At 46.1% G+C, this 24657-nt stretch overlaps 1 protein-coding gene across 5 annotated transcripts; it reads right to left on the reverse strand.

Moving 5' to 3' along the window:
- Positions 1–2508: 2508 nt before the first annotated feature.
- Positions 2509–23737, reverse strand: ATPSCKMT (ATP synthase c subunit lysine N-methyltransferase). Of its 5 annotated transcripts, XR_006415976.1 has the most exons (7): positions 23519–23618; positions 18069–18361; positions 17848–17985; positions 16757–16807; positions 10559–11121; positions 2704–2847; positions 2509–2590 (listed from the first exon to the last, which is right to left on the reverse strand). XR_006415976.1 is itself a non-coding variant. In XM_044442968.1 (5 exons), exons 2-5 carry the CDS (start codon positions 18348–18350, stop codon positions 10945–10947), a joined length of 648 nt encoding a protein of 215 aa, XP_044298903.1. In that variant the 5' UTR covers positions 18351–18361; positions 23655–23737; the 3' UTR covers positions 10524–10944. The 5 variants fall into 5 exon arrangements, 4 of the variants coding, with proteins under 4 accessions (XP_044298903.1, XP_044298902.1, XP_044298906.1 ...); XM_044442968.1 differs by lacking the exons at positions 2509–2590; positions 2704–2847; positions 23519–23618 and adding an exon at positions 23655–23737 and having other exon boundaries at positions 10524–11121; XM_044442967.1 differs by lacking the exons at positions 2509–2590; positions 2704–2847 and having other exon boundaries at positions 10524–11121.
- Between the last annotated feature and the right edge of the window lie 920 nt (positions 23738–24657).

Consider the following 24657-nt stretch of genomic DNA (forward strand, 5'->3'; position numbering starts at 1 on the left):
GCGTGCCCGAGCCGGGGCGGCCTCAGCGGGGCTCCGGCGCTGCCGACCCGCGCGCTTCCGCGCTCCGGCTGCTCGCTCGCCTTCCTCTGCCTCCTCCAGGCTCCTCCATCAGCGCCTGCTGCGCCCGGACTCCGCGCGTGCGCTTCAGGATCCCGCGCAAGCGGCGCCCAGTAGTAACTTGCACGTGTGAATGAGCCCGGGCCCGCCTCACGTGCCGAAAGGTTTGCAGGACCGCTGCTTTTCGATGGACTCCACGCATGAACGGGCTGGGAAATAAAGTGATGCTCGCTTGTGCGCAGGCTGTGTCTATCCGGAGTTCCACCTAAGCGCAGGGAAGTGTGGAAGTTTGTATTGTGATCAGCATTTGAGAAGCTGAACCTCCCTGCTTCCCCCTCATGCATTATGCAAGTTTCTAGCCCCTAGGGCTTGGAAATGGGTGTGCCCAATGCCTGGCAAAACCGTTGCCTGAAGCCTTTGTGGATTTCAGTCTACTGAATCAGGCAGTCATCTTTACCTATACCTTTCTAGCGCTACAGACTGCAGCCCCGGAAACCTCTGTGCTGAAGTCAGTGGGGCTCAGGCCCAGGTAAGAATTACCATCTCAGTTGCTGTGTCAGCAGTGCCACGAAGCCTCCGCAGGCGGGTCCCTCTGTCCTAAAGGACTGGTGCGCCTAATTATTTTCCTCTTGACACATTCCAGGCCATTTCACATTGTGAAACAGTGGCTCGACAGGGATTTATTTATGCTGTCCGATCAATGATGATTTGATGGGCCATCTAGGAACATTCCATCATTCGATTGTCTTGGCAGTTGAATATACTGTATCTGTTGGTTTTAAAAATAACAGCCTGCTCAAAGAGAGTCCCAGAGTGGGGCTTGCTTGGGTTGAACCACCTCTCTGATTCTAGGGGGAGCTGGCAGAATCCTGAACGTGCTGGGAGTCTGGACCTCAGTGTGAGGTACCTGACATAACATGCTTGCTTCGTTCTTTTTCTTTGATTAGGCAAGCAAATTAATATTTGAACTGGTTTCCCAAGGCAAACTCTCTTTATTCTGACACCATTATTTGCAGGGGCCTGTCTTTTCTTATGTCAGATTCTCTTTATCTCACCAGGTTTGTCCCCTAATGAGGAAAAAGGTTCTAAGCATGGCATTTCGGAAGTCTGACACAGTGTCTTTTGTTCCCCGCAAGCCAACATTCATTACAAGATATGAGTGGGAGGCCCCGAACATCACTGGCAGTGATAAAAGCACTAAATTACCACCCTGTCTCTGATCATCCAATCAGTGATGGGTTCAGACAATTCAATGGTGGTGCTCACACAATGTGACCAGCAACTCTGTGTGGTTACCATGGTTCTCAGCGTTTAACCATGATCTACCTAACAAATGATCAAATGGTTCTCTTCATTGTGGTCTCCATCATTCTTGCTCGGTCTTCCCACTGTCGGCACAGATCCCATCAGCCATTGTGCCTGAAATGCAATCCCAAGGTGCATTGCTCCCTATATCACCTTCCTTTTCCTCATTACGCAACTCATAGAGGCTGGACTAGTGAAGAAGCTTCAGCAGGTAATAGTTGCACACCAGGTCTGTGGAAATCATAATCCTGAGTTCAGACAACACAACAACCCATGGTGTTGCAGAGAAACCATAGAACCAACCGTTATTTCTTATCAAGGTTTCTAAGGACCAGACTTACCATGGTGAAATACCATGACTGGGTTCAAACCAGCAATGGTAAGAAAATCACTCTGGCTTGCCATGTTGCTTGGACCCAGCCAACAACTCGCTCACTGAAACATGAAATGTGGGTTACCATGTCTGAATTCATCTTGTGCTAACAAGCCATGGCTTGTATACTGCAAGCAGTCCATGAAGAGAAACCATGGTTTGCTGTTGGGTTGTTCACCATCCACTCAGAGGAAACCAAGCCTGCTTCAAGACTGTGCTATTCATCTACATAGCTTCACCCCAGATTCTTGGTTACACTAAAGTGTGACAGGCTATTAGAAGTGTGGAATAGAATCTGGGGACTGACTTTTCATAAGTAAACAGTCCTAATCATGAATTATACCTGTTTTGTTGTATTGTTTCTGTTAACATTCTTCCCCATTCCGGTTAATAACAAACTGCAATTCTATGCATGTTTGCTTTTTAAAAATCCCACTGTATTCAGTCGAGTTTGCTTAAAGGTAACAGTGCATTGGACTGTAGCTCGATGCAGCTAAAAACTTTATTGTTCTTAAAACAGGTTTTTAAAAATTGGCTTCATATCTGGCAGCCGGCTTGAAATCGATTTCCTTTTGATTTCATCAGCAGCTTTTCACTGGCTCTTTTCACTTCATAGCACTTTGCTATTCAGCACGCTGAATTTACATCCGCTACTTCTGAATGGGCATATTTCACTGAGTAAGTCTAGATAAAGAAAATAATTCTACCTATTAATTGTTTGGCATCGTTATACTGCCCTGAGCCCTTTACTCCATGGCTGCACCACTTCAGTAGCCAGGACTTCCCATAACGGAGAGGCCATCCCTGAAAAGTCCTCCTCTTTGTTGAATAGCCAACTTCCAAGAATGGGGCCACCTGGAGAAGAAGATCAGCAGTTTTCAAAACACAGAGGTATGAGAAGAGGTAGATAAGTCCAAGTATCTCATTCCCAACCTATTTAAGCCTTGGGAAAAGGGAAGTACCAGTACCTTGCATTGGAAATAAGCAGGCAAACCATGACTCATGGTCATGGGGGAGGTCACTCTTGCGGCATCGGTTTTGGGTCCTCTTCCTGTTAATGCAGGCCCCGGATGTCTCCCCGGAAGTTCTGGTCTGAGCTTTCCTCAAAACACCTCAAATACAACAATCAAAGATTCCATTTAGCCCTTTTGCTGGCAGGAATTCCACACTGGTTTTTTTAAATTAATTGCTCCATAGGCTACTCTTGGATTTGATAGCTTGGTCTGACATGGACTCCCCTTAGCGATTCCATGTGGCCGATGTGTACTTGCCATTTCCTTGTGGAAGCGCACTTAGCATTATAGGCAAAAAACCAAATGGGCACTGAAACAAAGACTTGCCAGCATTCAGAAATCCTGGCTCCCCACCCACCCCCTGAATTTTGTCATCCTGACTTTAAGGATAAAATCTAATGGCTTCTGATTTTGACATTTGATTCAAAATCTGCATTTGATATCATATATCAGAATTCACTCATTCTGGTTTCTCCATCTAGTGGAGGAAATGTTTCCTGGCAGGTTCGGCTAACGAATTGACATTTTCTGTGCTCTTTTATAAGATTGCAGCCAGACACTACAGCAAGGCCACGTTCCCCAGCTGCCTCCGCGCCCAAACCGTAGGATAACAGCAGACTGGAGGTGTATGCAGCGGGGAAGTGAGTGCTTTATTTGGCTGGCAAGATTTTGCCCAGAGGTTTCTGCCAGCTGGCTCGGAGGGCCTGCCTTTTCCCTGGTCCATCCAGTTGTTTATTATCCAGGGTGTTCAAGGATAGGCTGGATGTGCACATGGTGGGCATGTTGTGAGCGGAGCTGACTGGTGCCAGAGGTCAGACTAGATGGCCCGGGAGGCCCCTTCTTACTCTCTCTGTTTCTATGTTATTCATTTATTATCTTGATATCCTGCCTTTTTTCTTTTCAAGGAGCTCAAGGCAACTCACACAATCTTCCTCCTCCATTTCATCTGCACAACAGCAACCCTGTGAGGTAGGTTGGGCTGAGCAACTGTAACTGGACCAGAGTCACCCCATGAGCTCCATGGCTGACCAAGGATTAGAACTGGGAGCACCCAGATCTCCAGTCCAGGACACCACACCAGCTAACCACATCCTGCCAGTATCACATGAAAGGAGCTGGTGGGTACCTCCCTGTGAGAATCGAAGCCTTCCTGTCCCACCAAGATCAACTCTCATGAAGAACATGGCCAGTCGAGACACCCACCTTTGCAGCTCCATAGATTTTAGGCTGACTCTCCCGATCTTACTTCCTGCATAACTCAGCTTAGGTGACCAAGTCCTTCCCTCCTAGGAGCTACTGAGATTTGCCTTTTGGCTGGTAGGCAGAGAGAATTCATTTGCTAGTTTACTATGTTGCTTTACTTTGGAAGTTTCGGCCTGCTTTGTTATTTAATCTGCATATATGCTGGGCAGGATTCTCTGCCTGGTCTGGAAGCTGGCCTGCACACGCACTGAGCTGAGCCACCTGAGAGGGATGGTTGAACTGGGAGTCCTGTGTTGAGCAGAGGGTTGGACCCAATGGCCCTCTGGCCCCTTCCAACTCTTCTATTCTATGACTGTTTGCAAATGTGTTTACCAGGTTCATTAAGGAGCTCAAACAAAGATCTGAAAGGAGGACCTATCCTTCCCCATATATAATATCCACAAACCCATCTTCTCTTGTTGGCAGGATAAGGGATCTTAAAATTTCACAGTAGTGGTGATGGAACGACCTGTGAGGAGCATACACAACATTGTCTTGCAGCCAGTTCTGCCCTCCAGGTACAGGTTTCCAGTTTGCATTCTGCAGCAGCTGACGCTAACCCGCTGTGCTTCGTTGCTGCGACGAAGAGTGAAAAAGCTTCATTCTCTGGCCACAGTCACATCAATGCGATGCTTCTGTCATGACCTTCTCCTCCCCTTCTTTTAGTAAAATAGTTCTGTTCACTTCGCCATCCTTAAAGCCACTCCAGTTAATAGAATTTAATCTGTATGCAAAAGACTCCCCTCTTTTCTTCCCTGTCCATTGCTTGCCATTAAAATACTAAACCTATGTCAATACAGAGACGCACTCTTCGGATTAATATATTAACAAGTATTCTGTCGTTGAGGCTGTTTCTAGCACAGTCCTGCAGGGCTCTCTCACTTACGCATGTCAGAAAATTAACGGGCGTGCCCTGGCTGAAGCACATGTGATATCCCACCAGCAGCAACTCCAGGGGAAGAGCTACAAAATGCAGGAGAGAGGAAAATGGCAGGAATATCCGCCGTGGCCAGTCCCACGACTGCCCACCAGTCCCAGGATGCAGCAGAGATGGGAGATGGCGTCACTCCACCGCCCAGAAATGGCGGGAACCCAACCGTGCGGAGGAACCCTTTTGCTGTAGACATGTAAAGATGGAGCAAAACTCCCCAACACTTGAGCCTTAGTAGCTCGGATCGCAAGCATGCCAGGCCAGAGGGGCAGGAGACTCTACAAGCGTGAACACTCAGAATCCTGCACAAGCCACAAGATCGAACCCTCAGCCTCTTGCCCGCAACTCATGGCACCAGCTTTCAAGCTGCAGGGCATTTGCCATGATAGCCAAAAATATGACCTCCGTATGCAAAGGCAGATGCAAAGGGATTCCATGCCACACCCCTGGGCTTCTGGAGGAACCGGCCTGACTGCTCTTGAAAACGAGAGTCTGGGTCGAAAGGACTCGTGAGCTCATCCATGGAGGTTCTTCTTATTTTATTTTTACTTTTTTTTATTTATTTACTTTTGGATTTATATCCTGCCTTTTTCCTACAAAGGGCTCAAGGCAGCTTACATCATTCTCCTCCATCTTATCCCCACAACAACAACCCTGTGAGGTAGGCTGGGCTGAGAGTCTGTGACTGGCCCAAAGTCACCCAGTGGGCTCCATGGCTGAGCGGGGACTCGAACCCAGATCCTCTGAGTCCCAGTCCCATGCTCTTCACCACCACACCACACTGGCCCTTTATTAGTTAATCTCTGGACCCAAATTGCTCTGTGATAAACCTAATAAAACTAGAGTGAGTGACTGAGGGGAGCAGAAATGGCACCTATTTCTAGAAAATCCACTCTGAAATATTCCTCTAGCCGAGTGATCATTTCGAATTGTAACTGTTACTACATTTCTTTCATCTCCTCTTGCTCTCTCACTGCCACCTCCTAATGAGTCTCTGGCTCTTTGCATCTACATGGTGTTGTAACCTCTCGTTTAGCCAGAATTGTTCTAAAGCAAAATAACTCTGCCAGTCTATGCATGGGCTTCTCGGAAGTAAGCCTGATTGAGCCTAATGGACCCTTCTCCTGGGAAAGGGAAGTGAGAATAGGGTTGCAGCCTTGGCAATGAATGAAGTGAACATGTTGTACGGCAGCCTTTCCAAATTGATAATTGTTTCAGGCAATTTGTCCTACAGCACTCTTAATTTCCTGCAATAATAGTGCATCGATCCAGTTTAAATATGTAAAGTGAATGCATTTGAAATTGTCCTGATTCCTCTGCAGTATCTGAATGATCTCTTTATACAAATCTTCATAAATGCCCAGGCCGTTCTTCACTGCCTAAGATTAGAACTGTTTCCAAACAGATGAAATGGATCTTGCCAGAGGATTAATAGGAATACCATCACTACTGATGTGAAAAAAGCTTATTTCAGAACAAAACAGAACACAGTGGTTGGAACTGAAAACAGATGCAAGGAGCTGGACTAGATGTGTATGATCCTTTCATGAGGAGATAACAGGAATGCTAGCATCCCCAGGTATACCCTTTCAGAATCTCCTCTTTCCTCTAAGCTGCAGTCTTCATATGACCTGGGAGGAAATTAACGTTCCTAGCAACCCCGTATTGTCCCCTGTTGTGAAGTGAAGTCTTCTGGGCTGGCTTTATCTTGACTCTTCAAAGACTTGTTAGCCTTCCAATTGACTTGCTCTTGGTGAAGTTGAAAACTCCTAGACGTGGTTTGCTGGACTCCTATGAGCATCATGATGAGTGTCTGCACTACAAAATTTTCAACTCCACCACTGGAGATCGGATCTGAGGCAGAAGGTCCTCGCTCTCAGTTCAGAGCGCAAAGCTAGCAAGCCCTCCCGAGGAGCAGGCCTTGTGGAAAAACGCAGGACTTCTCACTGCATAAAGGAAGCATCTCATAGTGACAAGAATCTGTTTTGCTCTAGGGTTTCTAAACTCGCCCTTTATTGTTTTAATGATTTTCTTGGCCATCAGCTTGAGCACTTGGTGAGCGCAGGGCAGGACAAAAACCACGCTGCGTAAACAGAGGTTGCATGTGTCAATTGATGCTCATGTCTGCACTTTTTAAGAACTACTATAAATCAAACAGTAATGCATTCCCTCAGTTGTCAGGCGGCGGCGGCCAGGCGGAAGCTGTTGCATTTGTGATCCCTGTGACTTCAGGACTAGCGGTGCCCATGTTGCAGCTTGCTTCCTGTCACATCTGAAAGAAACTGGCGATGTAAAGATACTGTGACATTTCCTATCATGCAGGCAGCACAAAATAATGCGGTGCGCTTCTCTGAGACTTGCTGCATGTGGGAAATTCCATGGGGACGAGAGCAGGTGCAGACACTGAAAGAGAAAAATACACTTCAGCAGAGCGGGCTCTTTCTTTCCTTGACTACGGCCCCGTCTCCTGGAGTGAACCATCTGTACAGAGTAGTCCCTTTTCTGAAACCTTTTAAATCACACTGGGCTTCTCTGATGGCCTGTGCTGTGCCTTAAAAAATGCTCACGTGAGTCTGCGTCCAGCAAATACAAATAATAACGGTAAGCATTAATAGCAGCGTGACTGTTAAACACGCTGCCGTGCAGAGAACTGCCACGAGGCTATTCATTAAAAAAGCAATTATTTTTGAGAGATCTGAGCAGCAGTTCAACAACTGCTGGTGAGCATTGCTGTGCATTCGCCGGCTAGGATCTCCCATCCTGGCCTCAGTAAATCCAGTTGCTTTCTAATAAATCTGTGGAAAAAATAATATATTGGAGGTACACCTGTCTATGCACGCACACGGACAATAATCTAGGTACTGTCCACAATATTTTAAAAATGTAAGAGGCAGGGCTTGCAACTGAATAAAGACGTGTTTGATGCACACATTTTTACACTGGATAACACAATGAGCTTTCAAGAGAAGATGAATGTGGTTTTCATGCTAGAATGCCATTTTGGGGGTTCTTTACTGCAAGGACTTTGCTAATCAGGGATCCTGCTGTCGATACGATGTCATACTATTACACAGCCAATCTAATTTGGCTCCTGCTGATGTCACCAAGGCCTCATTTTAACGGAGGAAAGAGAAATCATTCTTGTTGCTGAGGCAACCTTCTTGTTGTGCCGGCCGTTCCCATTGCCTTTCATGATGCACAAAAATGATGCGGGACAAGTTGTAGAGAAGTTTGAATACCTGCGCGCAATAGGCGGATTCTCACATGGCGGATCCTGATGGGAGAGTTTAGGCCCAGTTGTCTTAGCTACAGAGATATTCATTTATATCTCCCTGACAAATTCTTCTGCACGGTTTCATGAAGGGACACGAATGGTGGCTGGAGAAGCAACTTACATCCTCACTGAAATCCTAGGATGAAAGAATTCACTGGTTGATTCAAACCAAGATGTGAACGTCTCCACTAAAATCTGACTTGGTGCTTTTCCTTTCTGGCTTTCCTGCTCCCTATTCCTGTAGCTTTCTGGGACTGCTCCTCAGCTCTACAAAGCTACACCCTCCCCAGGACTTACCCAAGGTTTTACTTAAGCAGGTGGAATGGGGAGGAGAGGAGGAGACGATGACAATGTCCTCCTTCTTTTCAAAGCATTTTGAAAGCTTTGCTCCAGAGCAATCCAGATGTCCAGTATTTCGTACTGTAACGCCAGCCCACGCAATGGCTGAGCACAATGCAAATACAAATTCCATTGCCTGACAGGAGCGTAACTCTGGAAGGGAAGGAGCTATGCCCAAGTTCTCAGATAGGAAGAACAGGAGCAGTTGATAGAGTAGGAACAGCCCGCCCAGGGTTTGGATGGTCTTCTGGCAGGACAGGACCAGTGGGCGTCCCTTCTCATTACTGCCATCTGCTCTCGTTGTTTACCACCGTTGCCTGCAAAGTTGCCCAGGAGGGAATTGGAACATACTTTGTTTGCATGCTTCCTGGGTCAGTCGGAAGGGGCAGGTGAGAAAGATAGGAGGACTGGGCCACTGCAGCGTTCTAAGCTGGAAAGTTCAGGCTCTGGAGAACTAGAAGAGGGCTTGGAATGCATTAATGAAAGGCCAGGGCTAACGACTCTGGTTCAGGCAGAGACCATGAAGAACAAGAAGGATCAGAGAGGGATGGGTGTGAGTTCATCCACCCAGTGATTTGTCACCAAGCCTTGTGTGCAGATCAATTAAGTAATGTCAAGCATTTCTGCCTTCTGGCCCACAAGCCGCACGAACCTCCCTGAGGATGGAGCTTGCTTCTTTTGGAGAAGGGGGGAAGAAGGGTTCAGTTTGGAATCCACTCCTTACATGGGCCAGAACTAACAGCAGCAATCAGAGGGATTGCTACTTGGAACAATTTTGCAAAGCCATCTCCAACTGGGCAGCCTATAAAGGACTGCATTTTAGAAGCTGTTTATCATGATCTGTGGAAAAGGAAAGAAGGGGAGAGACATGTGAACACAGACTCATGACAAACAAGTAGATTGTGGCCAGGGGACTCACCAAGGAGGTTGGGAGGATGGCCTTCTCAGAAGAGAAACAGAAGAGGGGCTTTCTCAGTGGCTACACCCCATTTATGGAAAGGGGGCACCTTCTTTACCATCTTTTTGGCACCAGGCAAAAGCAATTTTATTCTCTGGATATTTTAATAGTGCATTTTAATTCTGTTAAATTTATTAATTTTTAAATTAGAATCAAATATTGGTATGTTTTAGAATTTGTACTGCTTTTAAACTCTCAGCTGTACACTGTATATTATATAGTCTTTTGGATGTTAATTACGTAGAAACATAGAAACAGAGCAAGTCAGAGGGGTCTCCCGGGCCATCTAGTCTGACCTCCAGCACCAGCCGGCTCCGCTCACGACATGCCCACCATGTGCACGTCCAGCCTGTCCTTGAACACCCTCACCGATGGGGCCTCAACAACCTCTCGTGGAAGCCCCTTCCACACCCTCGGGTGTTGCATATTCTTGTCATTTCTGTCTATGATGATGTTTGTTTGGTTGACTGTTATGCAGTGTTTATGTTTTTTCTTGTCACTGTTTGTTTCTATGAGTTTTGTAAATCTGCTTGGAGAGTGCTGCCAGACTATTGGCCAAGTGGATTATAAATGCACTCATAAGTAAATAAATAATCAGACCCCTGCAGTCGTGTGGGTCTTGGCAAGTGTCCAACCACCACAATCCATTGACCCCAACTGGTAGCGTGTTTTGTAGCTCTTTATTATCAGTTAGAGCCCCCTCAAATGAGCGTACTGATTCTTGTTATGAGCGCTCGCAATTAAGCCGATGCGCACGCATGGTGCTCATACACTGGCAAGGTTGAGTGAAGGGATCTGTTCCAAGTAAGTATGCCCAGAATGGTGGCCTTAACCAGAAAACAGAGAATATAAAACGGTGATATTTTACTACTATTAACTAACTTAAAAAACATGTTTCATTGTTTTTATACTTTGCTGTAACCCATTCAGAGAGCTTCAGCTGTAGGTGGTATGGAAATGAAATAAATAAATGAAACTCAAAGAAAGGCTGACTATATCAGAAACTCCCATTTGTAATAAAACCTTATATATTACCTTTTGTTAAACATTTTATTAAAATACTTACACCTTCGTGTATTCAGTTTGCCAATGCATTTTGAAATTGGCACATCACAACTCTATAATTTGCTTTTTCAATTCCATGTATCTTTCTCCCAATCTCAAGCCGCTGAGGAAGAGAACACTGTCCAGCATGGGGCCATGACTGATGTAAACACCCCTCATTGCGAGTCCTCCCACCAGTCCTGCTGGGGTTGAATAGTTTTCATGACTGAATCCCTCTTTTTCCGTTTCTTTAAGGAGCACAGGAAACCTTCTGGGAAAGCATTGTGGCAACTACTTTTGAGCTGTTCTCTCTCCAAAATGGGAGACACAAGGAGATCCACAAAACACCCCCAGCTATTCAGAACACAACATTTTTGGAATTGTATCTCATTAGAGGAACAAACTTGGTCATGATTGCGTCCCTTTCCTTTTCGTTCTAAAAGATTCTGAATCGTATGTCCACACGGTGTCAATGCCCGTTCCAGAACTATGACTTGGCCTCCAGCGGGGGAAAGGAAAGCGACAGGCAATGACTTTGGCATCTTTCCGGAGCTCTCGCCCAAGCTTCTCTTCGAGCTGCTGCATCTGTGAAGAAACAATAAAACCTCTTTGGATGGTGTGGGAGACCGGCTTCTTCCCAAGCAATTCCTCAGTAGCACCATGTGGAGGACTGACTGTGAAGAAGCAACTCTATCCATGTTTGCCCACAAACAAGACCCACTGGGAAATTACTCTCAGTACGTGGGACTGCGGCCTAATTGTTAAATATTGTATGAAACAATAACTCTCTGGTGCTTGATGGAGAAGACTCGTGGACTACAAATTTGGAAGTCAGGCTGGAAATGTGGTATTCTACAACATACACACTAGAGAATGCATGGAAACTGATAATCAAGTGAGGTCTCCTTAGCAGAAGACAGAAAATAACATTTGGAAATGGCAGAGAAAGAGAAAAGTGAGTGAAAGGATGCAAAACTCAGAACAGGTTTTCTAAGTGAATGAGAAAGGCAGACATACAGACAGATGCTGGCTGTAAAGAAGTGAGGAAAATATCAGTGACAGCAAATTGGTGGAAGAAATGACAGATGTGGCCCTGTAACAAGGGCACAGTAAGGGAAAAACTGCTACCAAAGTACAGACTCAGCCAGAATCTTCCTTCCCAGATAAGGAAGCTTGGAAGTCATTTCAGTCTTCTTTTTTAAAATCTTGTTATTCAAGCCAGCAAAAATGTTCGATTTCAGCTTTAAAATATTGCTAAAATACATTTAGAGGAGAGCTTTGCAAATACCCTGAACTGACAGAATGACAAACAAGCAGGTCCTAGATCAAATCAAGCCAGAGCTTGCCTAGAAACAAAAATGATAAAACTGAGGCTGTCATATCTTGGACACATCATGAGAAGGCAAGGCTCCCTGGAGAAGACAATCATGTTCGGGAAAGCTGAAGGCAGACGATGAAAGGGAAGACCAAATTTGAGATGGATGGGCTCCATCAAGGAAGCCACAGCCTGGAATTTGCAAGAGCTGAGCAGGGTTTCATCGATGGGACATTCTGGAGGGCTTTCGTTCACAGTGTTGCCATAGGTCAAAGATGACTCTATAGCACATAGCAAAGGCTGTGGCTTCCTTGACAGATTCAATCCATCTTATATCTGGTCTGCCCTTTCATTGTCTGCCTTTGACTTTCTTTTTTAGCTTGACTCAGATTTTTTAAATTAAGAGCTGATGATCACGACCGAAATCTGTTCCTAGTCTTGTTCTGGCAGCAAGAATACAGCTTTTCCACCTTCTGCTTCCAATTACATAGTCTATTTGATTGGCCATCTGGTGAAGCCCAGGTATACACTCATCTGGGAGGCTGCCTGAAGTGTGTTGCAATGAACAGGTTTTTGGCTCCGCAGAATTCTAGGAGTCCTTCTCCTGCTTCATTTCCTACCCCTGGGCCAAGTTGTCCCACATCCTTGGATTCCGCATGGTGCCGTACTTTTGCCTTCTGGTCACCAGAATTAGCAGCATCTCCTGTTTTGCTGTATTATCAATTTCCTCTTGAACACCTGCATAAAAGCTTTCAATGTCTTCTTCTTCAGCATCTGTTGTTGGAAACTAGACTTGAATGATGGTTATATGGACAATATCTTGCCTCAGTATTACAGCTATCCCATTTCTTCTGGGTTTATTTACAGAGGAAAACACTTTGTTTGTCTGACTGGAAATGTCCCACTGCCATTGACTTTAGTACGCTCACACGAAGTACATAATGTTCATTCTTTCCATTTCTTGCTCAACAATTTCCAGCTTGCCTGGATTTAAGCTGCTCATCTCCCACGTCTGACTCATGTGTGTCACGCAGCATGGGACTTCCTTTCCACCTCTGGGCGTGTTGGCCCTCGGGTGCCTTTTGGGTCCGATCGGGTTGTATCATCAGGAACAGCACTACGTGCCTTTGTCCTTTGCCCTTCCCCAGTGGCTCTCTGTGCCTCCCAGCTTGGCAGCCTCATTTTCTGGAAACTAACCTGTCCTTCATTTTGGGTCATTCCAGCATAGGGTCTGCATGGAGAAAGAACCCAGAAGTGGATTACCACCATCCTCCTCCTGTGAGATCCATCATGGCCACTGTCTGAGAACAACCCTCTGCCAGCGTCGCCTTCAGCTACCATGGCTGCCCAGGAGCTGTCTTCCAGGGGCTTCTCCCCTGCCATCACCGCTGCGATCGGTTCTCTTTCACCTGATCAGGCCATGAGTCCTGAAGAAGGCGGAGGCATCTTGGTCTGGCATCTCAGCCTGGCCATCCTACCGAGGGTGTCCCTGCTGGGAGACCAACCTAGTGAGACGATTCTGGCCTCCCGAGGGCGAAGCTCTCCGCTTCCTGGGCACTCTCAAATCCCTCACTATGTATGTCAAGGTGTGCATCCGGGGGGGGGGGGGCATGGCTATTTTATTTCTCTCCTTTCTGGGTTGCTCCTCTCTCCTCTCCTCAGTTCTGCTGCTTACGAAATTTGTGAGCACTGCATTTTCCCAGCCTTGATCTTTGTAACACTCCCTTTCTTTATGTGTTATTGGGTCCAGCTTAAGCTATAGGACAAAGATATTTCTTCTCTACCCTTCAAAGCAGCTTGGAAATATTTTAAAATCAAATAAACAGTCTCTCTCCATTCTTCTGATAACCCCACTCCACCAAATCGCTTTGTCTGCTTTCTCATCACAGCCTTCCATACACTTTTCCCCTGTGCAAATCTTAGATGATTTTTCCTGTTTTGATACATTCATCTTTTCTCTAGAATCCACTGCTGCCCTCCCCAGTACCTACACGGAGTTCTCTGGGAATGTTTAACATTTATCTTTTGCTTCATTTTTAAAATTGAATTAAGGTGGATCAAGAGTTAGTGAATTCACAGAGCAGAATTCTGTAAATGGAACTGTTGGCCAATTTCCCTCTTCCTTCTTCAGCCCTCACTTCCATCCTCTGAAAATCTGTTCTTTCCTCTACTCTGGTGAATTGGGGGCACCCCCAGGACTGTGTGATCTGACTCTAGGGGGTTGTTGGAGGGGAAGGAAGAGTCAATGGGAATTGCAATCTCTACTCAGTTCCTCCAGTATGAAGCTCCTGCTGGATCCTGATTTCTTTATTTGTGCAGCAGAGGGGAATAATAAAACCCACAAGAGCTTCAAGACACAAACATTAAAATCACATTGAAAAGACAATGAAAATGCAATACTATACACAATTTAAATTACAGGAAGACAGAGCAATGCAAGAGCACTAAAAAAATGGAGCAGCACGATTAATTATCTTCCTGGAAACCCCTGGTGAACAAGTGCATTTCCAGGAGGCATTTGGAATGGCGAAGAAGTAGGAGAGCTGCACCCCCTCTCCTGAGCAAGGTCATCCGGCAAAACGACCGAGGCTGCTTTCTCTCCAGAGCTGGGCCTGGATCCAGACTGGGACGGGCCCAGGCAAGGCTTGTCCAAGGGCACTTGCTGCAGGTGAAGTGCCATTGCTCTCAGATGCACTTTGCTCAGGAATGAGGTGACAACAGACGGGAGCTGCTGACAGGAGATGTCTGGCTCCACAGAGTGTTTTCCTTGTCAGGAACGGCTGCCCCATCGCCTCCTCTGGGGACTCACGAACACATCATTATGCCGTGACGCGCTGCACTGCTCCCTTGCTCCACCCAGTCCAATAGCTCCCGCTGTGGCCAGCTCAAAGAGCTCATTTTTCTTGCATATGGTTGCCTTCGCTATTTTAACTTTATACTGTATGTTATGTTTCAAATTGCTGTGAACTGCCCAGAGGGGGTCGGCTGTTGGGTGGTGTAAAAATAGCCTGAAGTGCCTGAGCCTGCCTAATCTTGGAAGCTAAGTAAAGCTGGGCCTGGTTGAAACCTGGATGGGAGACTTAAATGTTGTGAAGTGCACAGAGAACTCTGTCGATGGACGGTATACAAATGCAACATAATAACAACAATAATGACAGCAATGTAAGGAATAAATAAGAAATAAATAATCCAGGAAGGGAATGTGTCAAGAGTGTGTGTGGATGTACCCGACTTGGTCACAATCGCAGGCTCCACGAACAGAAATTGTTCCCACAAAATGAAGCACGGCATGGCGTGAGCGGTTTTGTCCTCAGAGGGCCTTGCTGGCTTGGCCCTGCAGGTCTCCCAGGGTTCCAGTCCTGGGCTAGATGAAAGCAACCCGCCAGGCTGCTCAGAAAGTGCAGCTAGACGGAGAAGCAAAACGAGCCTGCTTTGGTTTGCTTCACTGCCCTGGGATGGGCACAGTTCTAGGCTCTCACACATGGTCTATCGCCTTCGGGACAAACCATATGCTGCTCCTGACTTGTTTCATTGTCCAGCTTCAGGTCTGAGTTACCAGAAAATCCTCCACCATGTTCAGGAATCCTTTGGATTCTGTAGGTCTCCAGTAGCAACCCGTTTTTCCCCTGAGGAGGGAACTGACACCGTAACACCAAATTTTACCAGAAAGTTGTCCAGCCACATGATGGGGCAATTTCCATGCCGCTCCTGTGTGCTCCTCAGCCCAGCACGAAGTACAGGCCGGCTCTGCCTATTCTGGGGCAGGGGGCTACCCAGCAAGCACGGCTGAGCTCCCTGGGAACACGGCAGCTCCCCACAACCCCGGTGTCGAGCTGGGCTAGTGCTGGACAGAATCACCAGGCGGGGAAAGCTGCATGCTGCCCACACGACCCACGCCGCTGGGGACTCCTGCCACGTTGGCGCCCTCATCCACACGGATGGGTAACATGGGTACGTGAAGTCTCGTCACAGACCGACGTGCCTGGGAGCCACTCTGCCTCCGACAGGAAGGACTCTTTATGTGCGGAGCTGAACGCTCTTTCTACCTTTCATGCCCCTTCCCTCTTCCTCTCAGAGGGGCTGCCTCTGATCACAGACTGGAGAGAAGGGGACTTGGGCAGCACAGTCGGCCGGTGCTTGGAGGAGTTTACGTAAGCCTGGATGAGGGAGCTTCTCCTCCTCTGCCTTCCCTCCAGGGGAAGATGAGAGACCAGCCAGGCGGAGCGGCTTCTCCTGCCTGCCTGCCTGCGTGCAGCGCAACTGGCCTCCACTGGATGCCCAGGGCCCATCCTCCCAACTTGCCTTCCAGGGCAGGGCCATATGCCACGGGGCCGCAGACAAGTCCGCACAGGCTGGCACGGACTCTTGTGCTGGCAACATGTTGGCGACACACAGGTATGTGAGGGGGTGTCACACGGGGGGGGGGTAGAGACCTGTTCTCCCCTGCAGAGAAAGGCAGAACGCGCTCCAACGGAGCAAAGCTCAAGGAGCCAAGGTTCAATTTGGATGTCAGGAAGCATTTCCTGAGAGTCAGGACCCCGAGGGTGTGGAATGGGCTTCCTCGGGAGGTCGTTGAGGCCCCATCGGTGCGGGTGTTCAAGGACAGGCTGGACGTGCACATGGTGGGCATGTCGTGAGCGGAGCCAGATAGAGCCGGAGGTGAGACTAGATGGCCCAGGAGGCCCCTTCTGACTCGCTCTGTTTCTATGCTCACCCCCATCTCCACAATCGAAGGTTTATGCGAGGCTTTCTGTGGAGTGTCACATTTCAACTGCAGATTCCACTATCTATCTTTTCCCAGGATGAAACAGGGATTCTTTTCAGCCTATTCACTGTCAAGCATTTGAGAGATCTCTGTATATTGGTGATCCAGATACTGTTGTGGTTAGGAGAATTAAAACTTACCATTCCAGGAACTCCAAATATAACAACATTCGTATACTGGGAAAAACTGATCTGTTTCGGGGGGAAAAGGCAGAGTTACTCTCTATAGATGCATTATTTGTTCAGTTTGCCTACTTTCTATATGTACTTGTGGGACTCTTTTTAGTTCTTCCATCTACATTGCATAAGGATCGGCGATTATACATGGAAATTAAATTAAAACTTTCCCTCTACTTGTCAGAATCCCGTCTGTCTTATCTCTGCAAAGTATGGCAGCTTAAAACGCTGGTGTGCGACTCCACTGTATCTTTCTATTCTAGAATTCAGATGCCAACTGAATAACCAATCGGTTACCGCCGGCGGATGATCTGTTCCCCATAGTGGGAGGAAGAATGAAGGCTTTTGAAAGTCGATAGATGGTTTTTTCAAATAAAGTTAGAATAGTATTATGATTTAAAAAAAATACAAGATGAGGAAGTCCATGCAGGGAATGGAAAAGAACAGAGGCACGATAATAATGAGTCAAGCTGACCAGTTCAGGAGAGAAAAGGGAACAAGCAAGGAGCGATGCAATGAGAGTAAAGGGACAAAAGCTGATTATCGGGGGCAAAGCAAACACGGCACCACTCATGCAAGCACCCATGGAGAGCCACCGCTTTTAAGTGGCAGGTGGGTACGCAGGCTTATCAGATCAGCCGTGGTGGGGAGGCAGGAAGGCTTTCATCTTTCGCCCCACACCGTGGGCCAAATCCAGTCCAGCCCTGCCCCTGCATCTGTTAGCTGTACCCAGAGACAAACGCCCATTTGCACTAATTGCTGCTGTTAGAGTAAATAACCATTTGTAATTGTGTAAGTCTAGTTCAGCTCCGAGACAGATAGAAAGGGGATGCAGAGAGGGGGAAATCATCCTTTTCTCATGGTTTTAATGACATGCAATTAAAAAAAATGTCCCCCACCTTTCCCAATGATGATGCCTTGATTCCACTGAAGGATTCCATGGGAATTTTACAAGTATCTTACACTGGTTAAAACTCATCTTTAGCATTGCATTGGTTTCCATCTGGCCATTTTCATCTGCATCATTTGTCATGCATGATGTTCAATCAATGTACCTTCCATAAATCTGAAATGTAGAATTTGGCATCTCGGTGCACTCCTTCTCTCCAGGCTCGGTACCTGGAATACCAGACCAGCCAGGGATTTAAGTCATAGCCAACAGCTTTGAATCCGACTTTTGCAGCCGCTATCACCTGTATAAAGACAAACCAGTGTGTGGTCAGACAAATGCACTGGGGTGAACACAGCACCGAGTAAACTACTTCTCCCGACTTACAATGCGTCCATCGCCGCTCCCGAGATCAACCAGGGACCCCTTTCGGCCTCTCAGCGCACCCAGCACGTTTTCAATCTGCTTTGGAGTGGCAGGCACGAACGGCAGGCAATGCTTCCTCAGTGCCGGAGCGATGAAGGGAGCGGCAACAGAATAGAGGGCAACCAGCGACCCCCCAACAACACCAGTGAGCAGTAAACCCCAGCGCCTTTGTTTAGAGTCTTCTTTGGCGGCAACCAAAGGCAAAATGTCATGTGCTGCGTTGCTTCCGGGTATTTCCGACATAATAGAAACACCTAGGAAAGGAGAAAGATTATGCATGATCAAGAATACATCATACGTCCCTGATTGCAGCAGCAGAAGCAGGTATTATGCAGTAGCCAACACTGGGCAGCCAGGTCCATTTGTCAGTTTCCAACTGGTACTGGGAGGCTAGCTAACAACAAGCTGTCTTTCATGAGTCTGACTGATCTCTTCTAAAGCCGTGGGCTTTCAGCACATCTTGGGGCAGTGACCTTCATTACTGAATGATAGATTGCGCTAAGCACACCCTTAAATCTCTCTCATTAAAAGCAAAGGGGTGGAACATTGCCTGACTTTGGGTGAAACATGCCACTGCTTTCTAATTTATAACAGCAATTTCATTTTTTGGATGTTGTTTCTAGTCGAGACGACTTCAAATCATGTTAACAAAAATGAATTATGAGGAAAACTGAGTTGTATATCAACTCTGTTCTCGTATAAGTAGTGCAAAATTTACACATGTAATCCAATATTAATATATACTATCCAAGTCTTACAGTAGCTGAATAAAGAAGGATGAGCTCTCTTTCTTTAGTAATGCTTTCCTTGAACATTTCTCTTGAAGTATTCGGTGATATTCGAACATCGGAAATGTAAATGTGCAAACATAAAATTGGATCCAATTTACAAAGAAAGAGACAAATTCAAATGGTGAAATGATATATACATTCCTTTTGAATGTATTAGCAGAAGCGTTAATAATTCAGACACTTTCAGAACAATCCAAAGCTTGCCTCTTATTCAGAAAGTAGCCCACTGAACCGCAGTGGAATGTGTGTCTAAGCAAGCAATGCCCTGTGCTGGATTTGGTCATCTGCTCCACTGCATGCTCGGCTGTGCTTTAAGTAGGGAAGAGCAATGTCCATTTAAAGGATAAAAAGAATTGGGCCATGCTATGCTGGATGGAAAACAGGAACTTTATGACAGTTGGAGGGAGATGTTAGATTCTTTAGAAACCCACCTGATTCTCAGCACAGAAAAGCATGGAGCACAAATTCGTGGAGAAATCTGTCTATCTTACACAGTGTTGGGCACACCTAAGCTTGTTGATTTCAGTGGCCTCAGGCATGATGAATATTTTTGAACTTCATCTACCCACATTGCTGGTAGGAGCTTCTGGGAACTGCAGTCACAAACACCTGGAGAACTGCCAAGCCTAATCAAGTATGCCTAATTCTGCACTGCACTGGTTTCCTAGGTGGACTGTCCAAAGTACCTATTATTTGTTTTTTTAAGCAACTGAAACCTGCCTGTCGGGGTACACTGACCTCACAAGGCTACTTCCGATATTACCAAAACATGAGCCTGCAAATCACAATTAAACACATATACACAGCAGTAGCCAATGATGTTATTTATTTAAAATATCGATAGGTTACCTCACAGAGCAGGCGTGCCAATGACCAAAGAAAATGGTTTAGAACAGTCTTCCCCAACTGTGTGCCTTCCAGGTGCATTTGGACTACAACACCCAGAATTCTCAGTCAATGGCCCTGCTGGATGAGAATTCTGGGAACTGCAGTCCACATGCCTCTGAAGGCCTCCCAGATGGGAAAGGCTGATTTAGAATCTTGCACAATTCCCGACTAGAACTCATGGCCATGTTCATTCAAGGCTATGAAACGAGGTAATGGATAATAGAATGGAAATGTGGAAACTGGAAACTTCCAGGCCTTTGTGGCTCCGCGTGCCTTCTGTTTAGCTGAAAACGCAGCTATGACCATATCTAGCCTTTCTTCAGTTATCCATTGTCAGCTGCAATCCTGTTTGGAGTGTGGTGACATATATTTATCTCCCACCTTTTTCCTGCAAGAAACCCAAGCAGCTTACAGAATTCTTCTCCTCTCCTTTTTATCATCACAACAACCCTGTAGGTAGTTTAAGCTGACAGCCTGCGACTGGCCCGAAGTGGCTGGGGGGCAACAGATGGACTACCAAGATCTCCCGAGTCCCAGGTCAATGCTCCATCAACTGTGTCACACTGGCATTTGGCACTGGGCGTGACGCTTCAGGTAACCCAGAAATGGGGTGCAAGACACAGAGCAATTTGGTTGTATTTCATCAGTGCCTTGTCATTGGCACATCCTTCACATTAATTCTAGGTCCAATTTGAAGCACTGCTTTTGACCTATAGAGCCTTAATTGGTTGGCAAGCTGGTTACCTTAAGGACTCCCTCTTCCCAGGTGTATCATCCCAACCTACTGAGATCATCCTTAGAGAACCTTCTCTGCAGGGCTTTATAGGGGTGGCATCTGGGGTGTGGAAATTTCATTCCAGAGAGGCTGGCTTGGGGCTGACCCTTGAGCTCTCTGCGATGGGGTGAAGACATTTTGATTTTTCCCAGGTCTCACCCACTCTTAGATGTGAAACCTTCCTTTAAACTTTTCAAAACCGAAAGCCTGTTTGATTGCTGGGTGATGCTGAGGTCAGTATCCAGTGCTGCCCTTGCAGTAGCTGGAATGATCCCTAGAGTAGATAGGACGCTTAACAGCCCACCCCAAATGAGACCAATCTAATGCTTCTGGAACGGAACAAAGCTTTGCCTATCCCACAAGCATTAGCTAGAGCTGGTTTCCAGGGCAGTGCTATAAAGCGCCAGCTTCTCATTGTGCTAGCCATCATTCCCACAGACTGCCAAGAGCTTTTGCTACACTGATTATACTCACTGTTTTATTGTTCGCAGTTGTAGTTTTATTGTTGCTGTGAAAGAACAAAGCTGTCCTGCATTTTTGTGTTTAGTTTGGTCGGCAGACATTTCAGAGTTTAATCTGTTTTGAGTATGCACTGGTCAATGAGAGCCAAACATTAACAGGTTAGAGGCCAAATCTTTAGCTAGATGAAAATTTGCTCAGGAAGCCAAAAGTCTGCAAGGAGGTTTATCTGAAGGTCAGCAAAAGTTTTTTGGAAATAGAAACCTGGATGGCAAAAACGAATAACATAGCTGTCCTTCTGATCAGCTTGAGCTTGCAGTGGAAACAAATAAAGATAAAAGGTATGTGGGAAGAATGCCTGCAGTTCCCAAAATTCCCCAGCTTGCATGTTGGGATTTGCAGGCCTTTTTTTCTACCTCAAAGACGTAGGATCGCATCATAAGATACAGTGGTACCTTGGCTCACAAACACCTCAGTTCACGACCAAATCAGGTTGCAAACAGATTAAAAAAAAAAAAAAATGTCTCAGTTCGCAGAATCCGCATTGGGTGACAACCACGATCGCGGCCGTGTTGCCGCACAAACACTATCACAATCGCAGCCATCTCCCCCCTCCCCTAGCACAATAACCGCCCCCCCACCTAGGTTAGTGTTCTCCACTGTACTTTGTTGTTGTTACTTTTTTTGTGATTTAAAACAAAATTTACAGAACGGATTAACCTTATTTACATTAACTTTATGGGGAAATTTGACTTGGAGTTGTGGAATGGACTAAGTTCATGAGCCAAGGTACCACTGCATAAGACACAAAAGCAATGGGGAGAGGCAGGGAGGATGGACCGTCAGTCCAGCGTCCTAGAGGAAATTGTCAGAAGTTTGGAGAATTGGTTAAGCGGTTACTCGACTTATAACTGTCAGATATAGCTTAAAAGGTACTTAAAGTTCGAACAGTCTGAATTAGGCTGGTGGGATGCATACACTGTATTACTTTATTGCTCCAATGCTTTTTTGTGGTGTGTGTGTATCCATACAGATTTTAAATCTTTTTTCACATTTTTTTTCAGTAAAACTTTAAACTTTGTTGCTCGATACTTTTTTGCAACCTTGTCTTCTTAACTGGCAACATTAACCAACTGGCAAAACTAACAAACAGTATCTGGGGGGGCAGGGAAGAAGTTCGGGCAAAGGGGAAGGAAAAGAAGAAAGATGCAAAAAAATATGGATGCGGCTCATAAAAAATTGAGGGAAGAGTGTTCCCATGTTGCAGAATGGCTTCAAGAGGGAGACCAAATTGTTTTAACTGCCATGGCCCAGGGTACTTTGTGTAAAGACTAACATTCAACATGGGGGAGGGGAGGAAGAGAGGCAAAACACTAAAAAGAAAGACACATTTTCTTCTCCCACTTGAAATTATACTTGCTTTACTGTATGTGAAAAATCCTATTCTGCCCAATAGGAGTTCACTAAAAAACACAGAGCACAAAACCATGAAGGGGTGATGACCCATTGCCTGGTGCGTAGAGGCCAGCATACCTCAATGATGATTCTGGGAGACCTAACTTTAAAAGAGTTGATGGGATGTCATGTATGTGTACTCCACAAGGTGGAGTGAAAGAATGACAATTATCACGCCTCCCAGAGCATCATTCCTTGCTAGATTAAACCTGGCAACTGTACTTTGAAGCATACATTTCATTACCGCTTACAGCCATGTTTATACATTTAAAGTGAAATCCTATGCTTGGATAGCCAGAAAAAATCCAAAAATTCTGTGTGTGATCATGTACAGAACGGCACCCTTTGCTAGTTCCCAAGTTGTATAGAAGTCCTGGTTCCTGCCAGACTACGAGTGGATTTGAAGCATCTCAGCTTTGTATTGATGTCACCCCTGAGCATTAGTAATCTAATCCAAAATTCTGTTGACAGTGAATAAAAGATCCCATTCCTTTGTGCTAAAACTGCAGAGCTTCCGTCTTGGGGCCCCAGAAGTTCTAACCCACTAATTTATTTTATTCATTTATTTAAAACATTTCTATGCCACCCCCATCACAACAAAGCCTCGGGGCGGCTCACAACAAAAACAAAATACAAAAATATAACAATTATACAAGTAAAAATACTAAAACCTGGTACATCTCGGCTTAAAAGATTTAAAATCCTATAAATACAAATAAATTAACAATTAAAATGAGTTTTAAATAAAAAGGTCTTAGCCTGGCGCTGAAAAACAAATAACTATTCACTGGTTTCCAGGCTTCTCCAGCTTCTCCTTATTCTAAAAAGCTGCTGTGTTCCTCGTAAGACTCACTGCTGGCAGTAGGAGCCTGAAGCAAAAAAGGATGAAAAAAGCCAGAGGTTTAGGCATTTTGCCCCCTCCCCGCTTTGCTTTTGCCCCCCCCCCAGCAGGATTCGGCCTTCGCGAGCTTCTCCTTTGTCCCTTCTGCTTCCCTGGTTAAGGGGGATCCCCCCGGGAGACTTTGCCCCTCGGCCTGGCCTACCTCACAGGGCTGTTGTTGCGAGCATAAAACGGAGCGGAGCGAGCCGCCTCGGGTGCGATAATAGTAATCACTCACGAAACCAGCTCGCAAACCAAGGCCTTGGAAGCGAGTTCAACCAGACATCCACGGCACTTACTTCCGAAAGACCACTAACTCCCCTCCCAACAGCGGGGCAAACAACGCCTCTGCTTCCCCGCTACCGGAGGCCGATAGCCGCCACCGGAAGCGGCCGGAATACGGCTACTTCCGGTCTTGTGGACTGTACCATTGTTTTAAGGAAAGGGGGGACTGCACTTCTTCTCCAATACACCGCTTTCCCAGCCGGCTTTCCATCGGGGGAAAAAGCATCATTCTGTTATAGAAACACCGAGTGTTTCAATACCTCGGGCCAGCTTTTAAAAAGGGGCGTATTGTCTGAATGGTATCGTCCACCACGTGATGCGAGGCAGGGAGCGCGCGAACTCCCGAATTATGAACTTCCCAAGAGCGACTGGTGCGTAGAGATAGAAATGTAGAATGACACGCGGCAATCTCAGCCTTAATGTGCGATGCGGTCGTGGGCACAAAGCGCTGAAGCGCACTTCAAAATTCTCGAAGCAGAAATTGCTGGTTCTTTAGATAGAGCAGCCAGTTCCCAAGGCGGGACTAAGAATTGCTGACAGCCAGCAAAGGGGAAAAACACACCTTAATTTGAGCACTGATCTGCAGCAATGGTCTATACTTTCCTTCCTCCCAACAGAGAGAGGCATTCCGAATGTTTCTAACTCTGGTTTCATTTCGATTGGAAAACAATTTGAGTTTTAAAATATCCAGCATATTATATTCAGAACGCCTTCTGAATGCTAGCATAGCTATTATCCCCATATTAAATTCCTCCCTTGGATCTCCTAACCCAGTGCAATCAATCACTAACTACAGGAAAAGGCCGTGCATTCCGCTTATTTGCATGCACTTTGTACATTATTTCTAAGCTTTTTTACAACTTCAATTTTTCATACAATTTAAAGCGCATAAACTTCTATTTCCACTGCTACCTTAGGCGAGTGTATGAGATACAGTAAAATTCTGCATTTTTCCACTGGCAAGTTTACTACCTGATTGCAACACAAAAAAACTAACTTTCACATGCATTCAGAAAT

Source organism: Varanus komodoensis, unplaced genomic scaffold (genome assembly GCF_004798865.1).
Source record: "Varanus komodoensis strain SLA01 unplaced genomic scaffold, ASM479886v1 scaffold40, whole genome shotgun sequence".
Taxonomy (NCBI): Eukaryota; Metazoa; Chordata; class Lepidosauria; order Squamata; family Varanidae; genus Varanus; species Varanus komodoensis.